The 15,028-nt window shown below is 41.9% G+C and overlaps 1 protein-coding gene across 4 annotated transcripts in view; it reads right to left on the reverse strand.

The window, feature by feature from the left end:
* The window catches only part of LOC133972125 (triple functional domain protein-like), a 75,871-nt gene extending 65,093 nt beyond the window's left edge, over positions 1–10,778 (reverse strand). For 2 of the 4 annotated variants that reach the window (XM_062409370.1, XM_062409369.1), the window contains exon 1: positions 10,466–10,772. In XM_062409370.1, coding sequence (XP_062265354.1) covers positions 10,466–10,535 — 70 coding nt within the window. In that variant the 5' untranslated portion in view covers positions 10,536–10,772. Of the gene's footprint in view, positions 1–10,465 lie in introns of all 4 variants that reach the window. The other 2 variants (XR_009924432.1, XM_062409371.1) reach the window with 2 other exon arrangements.
* Positions 10,779–15,028: the final 4,250 nt, after the last annotated feature.

Below are 15,028 nucleotides of genomic sequence, written 5' to 3' on the forward strand. Positions count from 1 at the left end.
ACATAAAACACTGAATGCAGCCATTGCATCGAAAGATGTCCTAACTCAGTACATTGTGCAAAGCTGCAATATCTATGCTTTACATCACTGATACAGCCTAAAATTACATTTGACCATGCTAGAAATAAAGTTGTTTCTCTTTAATCTTGCTTATAAAAAAACACACACATAAGTAAACAAACCAACAGGTGTGGATACAAAACCTGATAAAAAAGGTCCATTATACAGACCTCATGGACAAAATGACTGCTCACCCAAAGCATCTCAATTGCCTCCTGGTGTCTGGCTGCAATATAAGCCCACCTCCTCCATGTTAGTGGATGAACCATTGAGCAATCAAAAAAGTAAAAATACAGGTAAAATATATGTTTCTGTTATTGTAGGTATTTCTTATCACACTGGGGTTTGTTCAGCTATTAATTGTATCCTGTAGTTTGCCTTCATTTTGTTGTTTGATGCTATAAAAGAAAGAAGTGAAATGTCATGATTAACAACTGAGATCGACTTGCGATTGGTCGAGTATGTTTATTGACAGGACCTTGATACCGCGACCGGCCTTTGCCCTTATAGTCCGTATCATGGCGGCAACCTGTGTGTCTGTAGGAGTGGCTCAGGTAGCGATAGTGCAGACTTCTGCCGACCTGGTTTACAGAGGCCCGCTGGTAAAGACATAACGTTGGTTAGTTGGACAGACATGGTATCTGTTGTTACTATGGTGCAAACCCAGCCTTTTGTTGTGGACATTAAAAACTGAATGCAGCCATTGCATCGAAAAGCTGTCCTCACTCAGTATATTGTCCAGAGCTGCAATATCTAGGTTTTACATCACTGATTTAGCCTACAATTACATTTGACCATGTCCTCGTCTGGATAGAAAACGGAACAGTGATGATGTTCACATGAGTTGCTTATAGAATATTCCATTCATATTCTCGTTTATATGTTGCAGAGTTTAGCAACGGACTTAAGGCGACAGACCCTTTTTCCATACCTGCACCCCCACCTGGAACTTTCTTCCAACACAAATCAGAGATTGCACTGACCTGTCTACTTTCTGTCAACCGTCCTCAAAAATTTAAATAATGGTTAGTTGCAGTAGCACATTATGTTGTAATAAACTTTTATAGTTCTTCAACCAAGTTATCAAAAAGCATTGTGTTGGCATCAGTAGAGAAGATACATCATGACAATGTTATTGACAAATTTATCAAATTTGTTACAGCTTGTTTGTGTGTGTGTGTGTAACCATGTGAACTGACCTATCACTAATCCAGCTCCCTCTCTCCACCCCTACGCCTACGTACGAAAACACACACGCACTCACAGTAATCCCAGACAACAAACACCAGATTAGATTAGGTCAACGTGCGTAATCCAATGAACTGTCACCTATAACATGGCTAATGCTGTTAAAGCTGACATCATCACAACATCACACACCTGTGATGCTGTCACGCAGCTCTGCTGTCAAACATATCATCTATAGATCATGTGTTTATATTGTGTGTTTAAATCTGTTCTTGTCCATTCTGCTTTCCCACACACTCCCTACCCTCTCTGAGCAGGTCTGCAATCTGTTTATTACTATATTATTAATAACACATTGACTTTCTGGTATCATGACACTGCTCATTTATATATTTATATTAACCAGGTTTTACTCTAAGCATGTACATTAATGGCAATCTTATTAAATCAATTTCTGTAATGACCTTATTGCAGCATAGCAAGACATGCATGGTTAATATTATATATATATATATATAGATATATATTCTTTTCAAATGCCTTGGCCTCTCATTGGTCGGCTGTTTCAGGAAGCTCTCCACACGCTGCCATGTACGGATAATACTGAGAGAGACATAACTTGTTTACAGGCATTTCACTGTTGGAGAAGTGAAGGTTGTTCTCTCTGAAAGGCAATCTGGGGGGTTTTGTTCTGGTTTAGGGCTTGTATTACTGTGGTACGCCTTAAAGTTCACGCTGACATCATACATGCTTTGGGCTACGAGCTAAGCAGCGCTCCCATTAATTTTTTCCTTCATGGCTTCACCCGCCGTGTTCTGATTGAAAAATGACAGTGTTTTGTCTAGCCATGCATCTGCGGGCTGACCCATTTTTGCCGTGGACCCTGATCAAAAAACCTTATTGCCTCTTTTACAGTTTTGGTTGTCCCCAAAATCTTAGTTGTGTTTCAGTAATTTCCAGATGTAACTGAATAACCCACCACCCTCACTTACAATGTGCAATACAACATTGCAATTGATTCCTTCCTGGTCTGCATTTGTAAGTGAGCTTATCAGATGTTAAGGCATCCTTAAAAAAATCCTCATTCAACCTCCATGTGATAGATGTAAACCACTAAACCTGCTGTACATTGTCCTCATGACAATAATTGTCGAGGCATATTGAACAAAGAATAAAATGAAGCAGGCAAAACCAGAGTTTTCACACTGAGAGACACCATTGTTATGCCAAAGTAAACCTAACCCAGGTGACCAGTTCTCACAAGCCTGCGATATGATACATAGATCAGCAGCTCAGGCCTTGAGCAGGATGATTTACTGTGCCTGCTTGGAATCAGGTTTTCCCTCAACAAAAATGTTTCCAGGGTAAGTTGAAGTTACAATTTATTTCCTGAATAATTTAAGCATCTTTCAACTTATTGTTTTGGTTTTCCAACATATGACTGCTACCTCAAAATTAAGCAGAAGCATCTCAATTGCCTCCTGGTGACTGGCTGCAGCATAAGTCCTACCTCCTCCATGTTAGTGGATGGAACATTGAGCAGTCAAAAAAGTCAAAACACAGGTCAAATTTTGTTTTAGGTTAGTGTAGGTATTTCTTATCACACTGAGGTTTGTTCAAGGGTTAATTTGATCCGGCACTTTGCTTTCAATTGTTTTCTTGATGCTATAAAATAAAGGGTTGGAATGATTAACAACTGAGGTCGAGTAGGTTTATTGACAGGACCTTGATACCACAGCTCCTCTCCATTTTCACTACTGTGCAGAATTTGGCTCCAAATTACATCACCAATGAAATAGAGCAGCGGGTGTTAGATATTTTAGCTTCATTACTGAATATTGGGAGAATATGTTATCCCTCTTCCATACAGCCTTTGGTCTTATACTTTAAAAAGTGGTGGCGATATGAACCTTCTTAGTATTTTTTTTTAAACTAGTCCCTCTTTCGGGCCAGTTTACGAGAGGGCAGGATTTCTGTCACAGGATGTGGTGTAACAGTGAGTAATTTACAAGGTTATTTGCCAAACTTAACATAATGTTTTCTTTAAATTCTGTACAAGTACAAGCATTTTTTTCTAATCTGAGGTTTCAAAGTGTGAGAGAGAGAGAGAGAGAGAGAGAGAGAGAGAGAGAGAGAGAGAGAGAGAGAGAGAGAGAGAGAGAGAGAGAGACCAGTCATATCTCTGTGATTAAATGCTAATGATTTACCAAAACTTTGATCTTTCTAACCTGGCCTCCAACACAATAGAAAGAGGAAATAACTAAATCACAATCCCTCCAGAATTCACAGCAGCCTGAGAGGATTCAGCTTTGTCAGACAACTGTAAATCTGCCTTTCAAATTTAATCCAGCTGCCCGTCATTACTGCCCCTGCCACGACTCGTGGGAAAATGAGGGCAATTTAAATAATTTAGTATTTAACGTCCAATACCCAACAGATATTTTCAAAATGTTCAGCTATTTTCTCTGCAAAAATATGAGAAGATGACAAACAGAGGTTGTTATTCAGGACATGCAGATAATGCTGTTAAAATAGGACCGGCATATGATGGTTAGTTATATTATTTGGAAGACTTTTCTGTCCAAAACAAACAATTTTATGTCAATGAAATCCACTTAAATGCGCATGTTTTCGTCTGTGTCACTAATGGTTTTCAAGTGCCTGAGCTGCTGGTACTGTTACCGTGTGTTTAGTGTTGCATTTATGTTTCATTTTGAGGGGTGAATGTCTTCCTAACTGAAACATCACATTTTTAATGCCACAATAAAAAGGAACAGTTGGAGTAGAAGCGATGTGTTTTCATCCCCATGTTTTGGCCTATACTTCAGGCCATTCTTAAAAGCTTTTTACACAGCCATCCATTTGCCCTCGATTAAAGCCGCCCGGCAAATAAAGGGATAAAATCTCTTAACCATCATCTTTGCCTTCAGCTGGCTTCCATTTATTATTTCTATGCATTTTTTTTGCACAATAGTATATTCTACATTGTTAAAATGGCCAATGGCTGTGGGGAAACAGGAGCGAAAGTAGTACACTGTAAGCTTAACAATACAAAGACAGGGAGAAGATGAGATGGAGGGAACAGCGACAGGGTCAGTGAGAGCGGCAAATCCAAGACAGCGCTTGTGTGAGTAAGTGTGAAATGCAATTGAGAGGGAACAGCGGCTGCCTATCACAAAGCCCCTTGTACAGGGAACCACATGATTGCCTGGGTGTCATAAAGCATTACCCTCGATTACTCAGCCTCAGCTACTAAAAACTTTCTTCCTTATCCTCAGAGTTCTGTGCTCTGAAGCCCCGGTTGATCCAAATACTAATCCTACACTCTTTAAGGCCCTGTTCAGACCTGGTGTTAACATTTGTCCTCGGATATCCTATCACAAGCGGTAAGCATTGTGTTTGGGACACCTGGCATTCAAATGCATCCTGAATGTGTCTCCTGTGACCACTTTCAAATCTCATACTCCCACTCTACAGTCAAACAAACGTTATGTCCGATGTCACTGTGTTTGTGTCTGTGTGTGTCTGCATTAGCGAGCGAGCAAGAAAGCAAGAATAAGAGGTATAAATAGAGGAGTTAGGAGTTAGGATGGCTGAATGAATTTAAGTATCAATTATGTGTTGTTCAATGTTGATATTGTGGCCGTAGATACAAACAAATCAACCTTTAGACACTGAGAAGCATACAAATTTTGCTTCATTGTGAAACTACAGCAGGTCAGAGACATCAGATGACTGGGGTCCTTAATATGTGGCCCAGGACGCTTTTGCATTCACAGAAGCAGAGGATTATGGCCGCAAGCGTCCCAGACCACTTCTGATTGTGGTTTGAGTTATCTGATCTCCAGCGATTAGGCTGCAGAGCTGTACTAAGCCCTGACTCCTTGTGATCAGATCACTCAGGACAGACGTTAACGCCAGGGTCTAAGTGCAACACTGTCTGAAGAAGAAACAATCATAATATGGTTTCATTCCCCACCAAAACAAATAGTGTAGATTTTCTAAAACACTCTTGAACTCTAACTGTAGAAAATTGTTGCGAATCGATCAGCAGAACTGCTTCATCATGTGGTAATTATATTTGTCAGAGTTTTACATTTTGCTGGAATTGGCCGATCACGAACATTCAGTTTCTCAAAATTTCATTTCTGCAATATCAAAGATTCTTTCTTTAGATCTCTCTCAAACACAACCCCTCAACTTTACAGAGTTACTAAATTGCTGGAGTATCCCTTTAAAAAAGTGGGGTGGGGCCTTGGCAATTGGAGGCTTTGGGTAAAAATACCATGTTTCATATAATGTTGGTTGACTTTGACCAGCCTGTCAAGTACAAAGGAAAAACTAAATCTATTTTATCAAGACAGCAGCAGCATGAAGGAAAACAAAGTTTTCATTCATTCATTTCTATCAATCCATGATGCACCAATCATGTGTCCACTTCCATCCCATAACACAGGATGATAAAAAAAATCTGCTTTGTACAGCTAAAGGCTTAAGCATTTGCTCTCCGTCTGACTTGGCAGCTTTAAGCCCGGAGGAAACCTTTACTGAGGAACCTCAATCATTCTCCATCTCCTGGATCAATATCCATTAGTCCCCCAGTGCGTGTGCGTGCATGCATGCATGCATGCATGTGTGTGTGTGTGTGTGTGTGTGTGTGAGTGTGCGTGTTAAGACCTCATCCTGGGTGAATGGGCCTGAGTCATAAATGCAAGCTCCCTGGATCAGATTTCTCTCCGTCTCCTGCTGGTCTGTTTCACTCGCTTTCCACAAACACACTGAAGCTCATTCAAACATACAGACCAACCTTATATACAACATGTTGCCACCTCTAAACATTCACTCATAGCGGCCTGGCAGTGCAGACGGACGTTATTTTATTTCCCCCACTGTGAATAATACCCTTCGCAGCCGACAAGTAATAACTGTATGAAATCAACACTAAATCAGCCTTTTAGTCGTCAGTGTGGTGAGAGATATGTTTGACGCACAATTGCTTGATGATTGACAACATGCCACAACAAAACTCCCTGCTTCAGAACTCTGTGTCCTGGGTATTTATCTCAGTCTGGAAGACGGGGGGGAGAGAGATAGGAAGCTTTTTTTATAAGTTGTCATTTTGCATCAGGACAGAAGTGCTCAACATGGCGCAACAAGAACGAGGGAGGGAGGAAAACATGAAACAGACATTGGCGAATCAATGCTCAGACGGCAGACAGAGAGCAGCGCAGAAAGTAAAGAGGGAGGACATTAGAAAGACAAAGAGGCCAGCGCCGCAGGACGGAAAAAGAGAAGGAGGATGGAGCAGGGGATGGGGGGGCTAGCGTGGCCCGTGGCAAGACACTCAAACCTGTGCATGTCGGAACAAGATTCCCAGATCTATGAGGAGGAAGTTCACAAGCAAAACAAAGAGGAGGGCAGACCGAATGTGACACTCAAGTCTCACACCAAGCATACTATACGAAGCCATTGGTAGGTCATCTAAAGTAAGGCCGACGGTGGTTTCACTACTGAGACGACTGATTCAGAACAAGGATGCTCCACTTAGAACTCATCTGGAGTCAATTAGGGTTGAGCTAATGAGTAACCTAACTACTGATTATGTAAAATATGAAGTGGGAATAATGCTCAAAATGTGTTATTAGAAGCATTTCTTTGTCCCCAGTAGCTACACATTGTTTGGAGACAAAGATTTGATACCTTTTACAATGAATGCAATCTCACTTTTACAGTAAAAATCTTGTCTTGTCATCATTATCTCATGCAGTAGGTGGTCTTGTCAATCAATCTCCTGATGTGTTCAGTGCCAGGAACCCTGTGGGGGGTAGAGCTACACTGTAGCGGCATCGAACACCGAGTACAGACAGCATCTCACGTTTGTGTACGAAGCACAATCAAGCTGCTTTTAGACATGCACTGGACTCTGCAGTTCTTACATATATTTTCTACATAGGAGATGCATGTGTGAACGCAAATGTCCGAGTGAGTCGCTCCGCATTTTCTATGGACTTTATCCTCCGGGCCTCCTAGTATAGTGTCAGTAGAAATCAAGGAGTCAATCTGTGAACATAGCGGCGGATTTCCCGATGGACACGCGACAGACCCAAACATGAAAAGAACAAAACGAAAACAATTAACTCCGATTGAAAAAGTTAACTCCATAGCAGATTCTCAGTGACACACAACTCAGTCGGATCCGTTTACATGGCAGAAATCTTTGTCTGTGTCTTCTACTTGTATGACTCCTCTTTCTCTCCCTGAGGCATTTGTATTATTTTTGATTTTTGACAGTTGTTAGAAATTACATCTACAAACCGACTCACTCACGCTGATACCTCGGATAAATCTCCTTATATGCGCTAACATGGGCTCGGTCAAACATTATGGAGTGTTTTAATTATGGAAAGACTCTTGAAGAACGACCACAGCAACTGACTTGGACATTTGCATTCTCACATACAGCCCATGTGGATAACTTCATGAGACTAACTCCTTGTTAATCACATGTTGTCATTAGCATGTTGTGGCATGTGGTCACCAATTCTTGTTCACTTCCAGTAGACCATGTTCAGCAATGAGTATTCAAAAAACATAAACTTGGGTTAATGTCCAATTTGTTTTAAGACTGTGGTTAACATTAGAGGAAGTTGAGATTGGGTGAAGGTTTGTTGTGATGTGAGTTACTGTTTGGCAGTAACTAGGACCTGCACTGTGATGACAAAGAATGCTTCAGAGTACAGACTGGCCTGAAATTTTAATTGTATTTGTTTGAAACAATTTTAAAACTCGTGATTTAACACGACCAGTGGCAGGAAATGCTCAATCAGGATGCTTCAACTGTGTTTGTCCTAAACAGACAAAGATTTGTATTCATTTCCTCCACATAAAAAAAAAACAGCATCAGTCATTGCTCTAAAAGAGACAAATAGAAAGTTAATATGTTGGTTTCAGAATTGTAAATAAAAAGCTACATCTGTTAGACAAACTAAGACTGCAGCGGTAATAACAAAGGGGGACATATCAAAACATGTTACATCCTACAACAAGTCAGCAACAGATCTGATTAGCAATGAAGCAGAATGGCTGCAGTTATACAGTGTCGACAAAAACATGCACAAAGTGTGGTTGCAAGTGAGTTACAGGATGCCTCTCTCCACCGAAGAGGAAACCATCAGATCGGCTCAATACGAATACTGAACTTCCCTCTGTGGCTTATTATCTTGCTAGACACAGAGCCACAGGAGCCAGAAGCTGGATATCAATACTCTGCATTCTCGTCCTTGTTTACTCCCCGAACTGCATTTCAAAACCATCTCAGTTCTGCCACAATAATCTTAAACATGACAGTGTGTTAGAACAGTCAGAGGTTTGGCTTTTTTGTCTTTCGCTTACATGCCACCATTTAACATTTTAGTAGCGCACAACTATGAACTTTCCACCAGGAAAAAATAAATCACTTATTCATCGCTATGAAGAGCAGCTATCAGTAAATGGAGCAACTTGATTAGAACACATACATAAGCAGTAATCTGTGAGCCACGAGAGCAAGTGGGGCAGACGTGACATCAGGCACTTGATCCAATTCAGTGCCTGCAGCCAGTGAACAGAGCTGCAAGCTTATCTGGCACATTCAAGTGCTGCCCACAGGCTCATCAGCTTCCTGGTGTCAGGGACCCACAAACACACAGGCCTTTGCCCGTTAAATCCAACATCTCATTCGGCTGTAGCACCGAAGGCTCCATTTAAAAAAAAGGCCCTCTTGATGTATATGTTTATACTGTACATTTGGTGGAGGCAAGAGAATTAACATCTAACAATCAATCTTAATACTTGCTTTCACATACAATGTCAGCTATGTAGAATAAAACATAACTTTTTATGTGTACAGCTGTGCTAGAAGCCCAGGACTTCACAGTTTATGAGCCATTGTTATGAAATCCCTGTAGGCCCGTGTTGGGACTTCAGTCTCAGTCCCTGCTGATACAGTTGCCTACTAAGCTAATGTTAGCAATCTGCACAGACAGCTGGTTAGCATGTAAACACGTCTACCAGCGAACAGTTCCGCTGTGTGTGAACAAATCGGTGTCATTGATTTATGAGGGTTTATTCTACAACAGCCAGCTGACCGTGGTACTGACCACAACCAGCAGCCTGCCTGGCCTTGATAGCTGTGTTACTGAGCTAGCTTATCCTGCACAGTGCACACCCTGGCTATATGTTCCACGCCATGTATTGTTTACATAGCTTGCACGGTTGTGCCACATTTTCTGACCGAGTTGGCGGTGAAGTGGATTTATTAAACATGCGGACGGTAGTAGTGAGGGTACTTTACGCAACAATACGCTGTTCAGCCACACACGACAGCTTTGTCTTCTCACTGGATAGCTAGTAATGCTACACTGGCTAGCGCTCGTTAGCAGACAGGATCCAACAAATCTGATGCAGGATTCATTAGCTTCCAGGCTAACATTGGAAGCTAGTGTGGAGAGGAGTTAGTTGATACACAAGGTCCATGATCGGACAGCCCCGCTCTGCCTCTTTACAGACCAAACTACAGCCACTGAAAAACATTACATCCCATGTGTGAGGTGTTCACATTATATCCTATGTGTGTGACTTTGACGCTGTGCTTATCATGATGAAAAAGTCATTTTGATCCAGGTGCCTGAGGCTTCAGCTGGAGGGAGAGAAATACATGGAAGGATCCGGTGTTCTCCCTTCCTCCTCGCGTTTACAGGTTCTGGCAGGAATGTCACGTGCACGTTTTGACAGCAGACAGTGGTGTTAACATGACACTGGCACGAATAAGACAATCCCAGGACTGTGCATTTTGAAGGAAAGCATTCGGAAAACGAACCGAGCTCTGCCACATCGCAGAGATTTGTCCGAAAATGGAACACGGCTACTTAGCGCTCTAGCTAACGTTGCCTAGCTACACAGCCTGGATGGGGCTCTCTCGCGTGTAGCTCCTGAAATACATCCCAGAAACCAAATTACACACGTTCCAACAACTGCTCTGATCATGGCTGTTTGTTTTTCACCTCGTTTGTGACAGCCATTGTGAAATCAATCAGCTAAAACCGACCCTATGTGTGAGTAGCTGAGCCTCCAAACAGACTGCTCATACGGGAACAATGTCCCTCACGTAGCTGGACCGAACGGAGCAGCTCCCAGTGGAGCTTCAGTCCGACCTCTCCCACTTGTTTTCGGGGCTTACCGCTCTTCACATACGGCGTTATGTCGCCGGTGTCCTTCGTCGTCTCCTCCGCTCCTTCCCCGGAGCTCATGGCTGCCTCGACCCCGCGTCCGGAGCTCAGTACCTCCCGAGTAAATCCCCCAGAAAATCGAGAAAAAGATGGCCCCAAATCACTTTTGTCCCGACGAAAGCGTCATTGAAGACACACGGGCGGTCGCGGCGACGGGTGAACGCTAGCAGTGCCATCTGCAGACCTCCATCTTGGGGGCAAAGCAACTGGAAGCGGTCGGCCAGGGGCACCGGGTTCCTCCTCGGAGTGGAGCCGAGGGGAGAGTCGCTGTGGCGCGGAGGAGGGGGACGGGAGGGGCCGGGTCGCTGCTCGGTGAATCTCCGTAAGCTTTCGGAAATGAGCAGACGGAGGGTCATCAGAGTGTGCGCGTGCGTGCGTGCGTGCGTGAACAGTGAAACGTTAAAACCAGTGAGTCATGTATCAAACAACCACACATAAATAATAACAGGGCAAATAAAGACTTTCAGCTTTGAGTATAAACAGGATTGACAGTGTATGTATTCTGTAGCCCAGTTATTTATAACTTACACACCATGATTGATGCATCTCTCAGTAGTTTATCTTGTGTTTCATTAAACGTGTTTGATTGTGGGTTCTTCACACTTTAATACCGAGCCTGGTAAAGTCTCCAGCTCACAGAGGGTTTGATGTTATGGTTCAGTTAAAGCTTCCACCTCTCGTTCCTTTGTGATCTGAGCTGTGCGACGACTGCCATCTGCTGGTTGACACTGGAACTAGCGCCTCCCTACACTGAGACTATAAAAACTGTGTTGGTGTCAACTACCAGACGATTTGATCAGCAATAACTTCAACCCTCAGATTTCTGTCCCAACGCGTTTGCTCTGAATCGACCTTTTCTTTTAGTGCATCTGACTCATGGAACAAAATACAGCACCTCCCTTCAATTCATTTCTAAACTTCTGACCGCCTTAAAGGGATAGTTCACCGGAAAATGTAAAAAATCCCTCATCATCTTCTCACCACTATGCCAACGGGTCCACAAAACACTTTTGGAGTTTCAGGGGCAAACAGTGTTTTATTGTCATATTTTTAAGAAGGAGTAACCTGATACTTCAATTGTTTTGGATTTGGCTGCAACTCTGTTTACCCCTGAGACTCCAAAAGGGTTTTATGGACAAATACACTTCACCCACCCCTCCAGTCCATTGGCATAGTGGTGAGTAGACAATGAGTGAATTTTCGTTTTGGGGTGAACTATCCCCTCCAGAAAGAAAACCAGCTGCCACTGAAACACGTTTTCGCTTTGCTCTGCAGAAAGATGCTTATTGAGGCAGCTTTCCTTTCCATCTTGTACGCGCATGCTTCAGCTTCCACCCACTCTGCTTTTATCATCAGTGATGGTGATAACTACAGTTCTCATGATTGCGAGTTATCAGATGCGGGTTGAATTTCCAAGCAGTTTAAAACACACAAGGAATATTTTCTGTGGTGTGTTTGTGCAAGTATAAATATAAGAAATATAACTAAATAAAAAAACAATAAGTAAGTTAAGACTCGAGACTGGATTGTGCAAAGTACCGTTTTTTGTTGTGTCAGGTGTCAGGTTGGATGGTCCTCTCTCTCTCTCTCTCTGTTAGGCTAGAAACCCACTGGTTTTAATTATCTTTATGGCCCTTATCGATCTTTTACCCCCTTACTTCACCTCACTGCTGCCTTTTAATGTTGGTTCTCATCCAACACACTCAAATAACTGAACTACACTGCAGCTGCCAACAGTTTTACTGAGCACTGCAAATGCAGGTTTTCTCTGTTTTTTAAATTGTGTTTTCTTGGTGTCTGGGAATGTTTTGTTTATTTTTCTCAGCCATGTTGTAAATAAGTAGCTTTCTCACAGCTTTTTTTCATTTTCACATTTTGGGCATTTCACAAGTCACGTCTTTATTTTGCATATTGATCAACTTGACTCTAGTTGTTCTAATCCAAAGTATTTTTAATATGTTCATTTAGGTAAATAACATAAATAACTTTCAGGTCCACAGTCACGCACATGTTATTATTATGATCAAGCACTGAAGATGGGATGAGGAGAACAATTATATTCAGTATATAACATTTATAGTTGAAGTTCAGACACATTGACTGGATGTTTTAATGTTAATTAAACATCAGGTGTTTCAATAGACTAGAGGTTGGAGCCCACGGGGGAAATTAGATGCATCAATAGGGAATTTTAGAAAATCAATAAAGGTGTCACAGCATTCTGCATGCACTGGATGTGACCAGAGGGGGGCAGTGTTCTTCCAGTCTCATCATAAAGGCTCAGGTAACTGTGAAGTTTCTACATGGATGAGTTCTGGATTGATCAACCTACCGTGAGCAGCCTGCCTTTTTCCAATGTAATGAACAAACTAATCTTTTAACTGGAAAAAGAAAATGTGCTCACATTACACCAGTACTGGCCTCTCTGCAATGGCTTCCTGTCAAATTCAGGATTTATTTTAGGGTTGTATTGCTTGTCAAACACTTAAAAATATGTAAATCACTGCCAAATATCCACTTCACAATGGCTTTGAATCCAAGTTGAATTGGATTTCATCTGTTACTTTGCAATATTCTAATTTCCCAAAATATAGTTAGTTGATGATTAATTGCTTTTGTATTTTCTATCATCTATAAAATCTCTAATTTCTCATTAAGCTGATGGACAAAGGGAGTAGTACCTTTGGTCACATGTTTTTTAGCTTTTCACAAAATAAGATTTATTTTATATCAGTAGTTTTTTCATTAAATAGATTTTCTTATTCTCCCGGAACGTTGACGCCATCTGAACGTTAATGTGATCTGTTATCAAGGTTGTTATGAGCCATGAGATTGTTTTAATTCAAGAAATTAATTAGAAACGGTCTGTCTTGCTTCATGCTGGTGAGGACTTTGCTACTTGAGTGATATAAAAACACGTGCATGGAAGCCAGCACAACATTAAAATCCATAATAATAAAACGCGCTTGTGAAGCAGTGTAAAAATATACAGACGAGAACAAGCCTCAGGAACATTCATAGTTTCCCTTTATAACTCTGGACCCCCTGCCTTCAGGTGGTTTCATTCCCAGAGGGACTCCTGCCAAATAGCAACATATCCCTCTGAAATGTCCCAGCTGTAATTACTCCTGTGTGCTGGGACAACCCTCGAAAAAACCATGATCAATGCTCCGTCTCCTCTCTGTCTCATTGTCCACATATCCCCATCGCTGAATCATTGGCAGCCGCATCCAAATCTGGGCTCCCCTGATTCTTTGTGTGTGTGTGTTTGTGTGTGTGTTACGGTCTGGGCCAGCTCAAGGCACAATGTGAGTGTGAGTGGTGTCTTCCAACTGGCAACCCCCTGCTGCAGAGTTGTAATTAAGTGGAAAGAGAGAACAATAACAGCAGGTGGGACACACACACACACACACACACACTCAGAAAAACAAGGTGTGTCATTATGTCACTGCAGACAACTACACTTTAAATTTGCTGCTGTGGAAAGGTTGTTTCTTTCAGGCCTCGAGCACTGTGCGAGGACGCACACACTTTGTATTAGTTTGTGTGAGAGGCAATAGGCACAAACATATATAAATACATACATTAGCATTTTCATTTGTTCGTCCTTTCTATTCAACACACTTCAGTGTATATGTTTGCCACCTCGCATTCACCCTGCAGGTGTGTGATGTCAATCCACTCTTATATTTCCAGGCAAAAAATGAATAACCCCCCAATGTCTTCACCTTCGAGAGGGGGACACAGCATGTTTGGTCCCTGATTTTAACGTTCCCTCCTGGTTACCATGAACTGCTGCTGCACCATTTGCATCTCTACAGTCTGCTCAAAGGGAATGGGAGATTACTGATACTTTATCCGACGCCTCGGCAACTGGACCTTTCTTGTCACCCATAACTGAACGACATATTCCACACAGTGCTGGAGGCATAGTCTGTCCTGTGTCAGAAATTGATCTTGCTGTCAGAGCTACACGGCAGATCATCTAAGAGACTCGAAGGGACAAGTTTATTAATGTAACGACAGGCACTGGTTCTAACTCTGCAGAGGCGTGCTCTCAGCAGTCATGTTGCATTAAATAAACTGAGCACATTATCAACTAAGAGACCGTTTATTGCTCTTTGAATAACAGGACGTATTTAATCAGTGACAGAAGTTACCCAGGTACGGTACGAGGTGTAAAAAGGTTTTAAAATTACGTAAACGTTGAGCTGTGGCAATTAAAAACATAACATAAAATATTAAATATAAAGTGCTGTTAGCCAAATAAGCTAAATGATCCAGCGAAGAATTGTATTGAGTATACATACAGATATATTTATATATGTATCTGAAATGGTCCCACTATGACTTCATTGTACCAGCCACTATAAAATATGTATTGTCTAGGAGAGGGAACATCAGGTAGCATGTACAGTAGCCCGAAGCTCTGAAGTCCAGAAAACAAGAAGCAAGTGAAGGCAACACACCAGATATGACGTGGAGAGGGTATCCTCGGTATCCTAGCAACCACA

This window comes from Platichthys flesus, chromosome 17 (assembly GCF_949316205.1).
Source record: "Platichthys flesus chromosome 17, fPlaFle2.1, whole genome shotgun sequence".
Lineage (NCBI taxonomy): Eukaryota > Metazoa > Chordata > Actinopteri > Pleuronectiformes > Pleuronectidae > Platichthys > Platichthys flesus.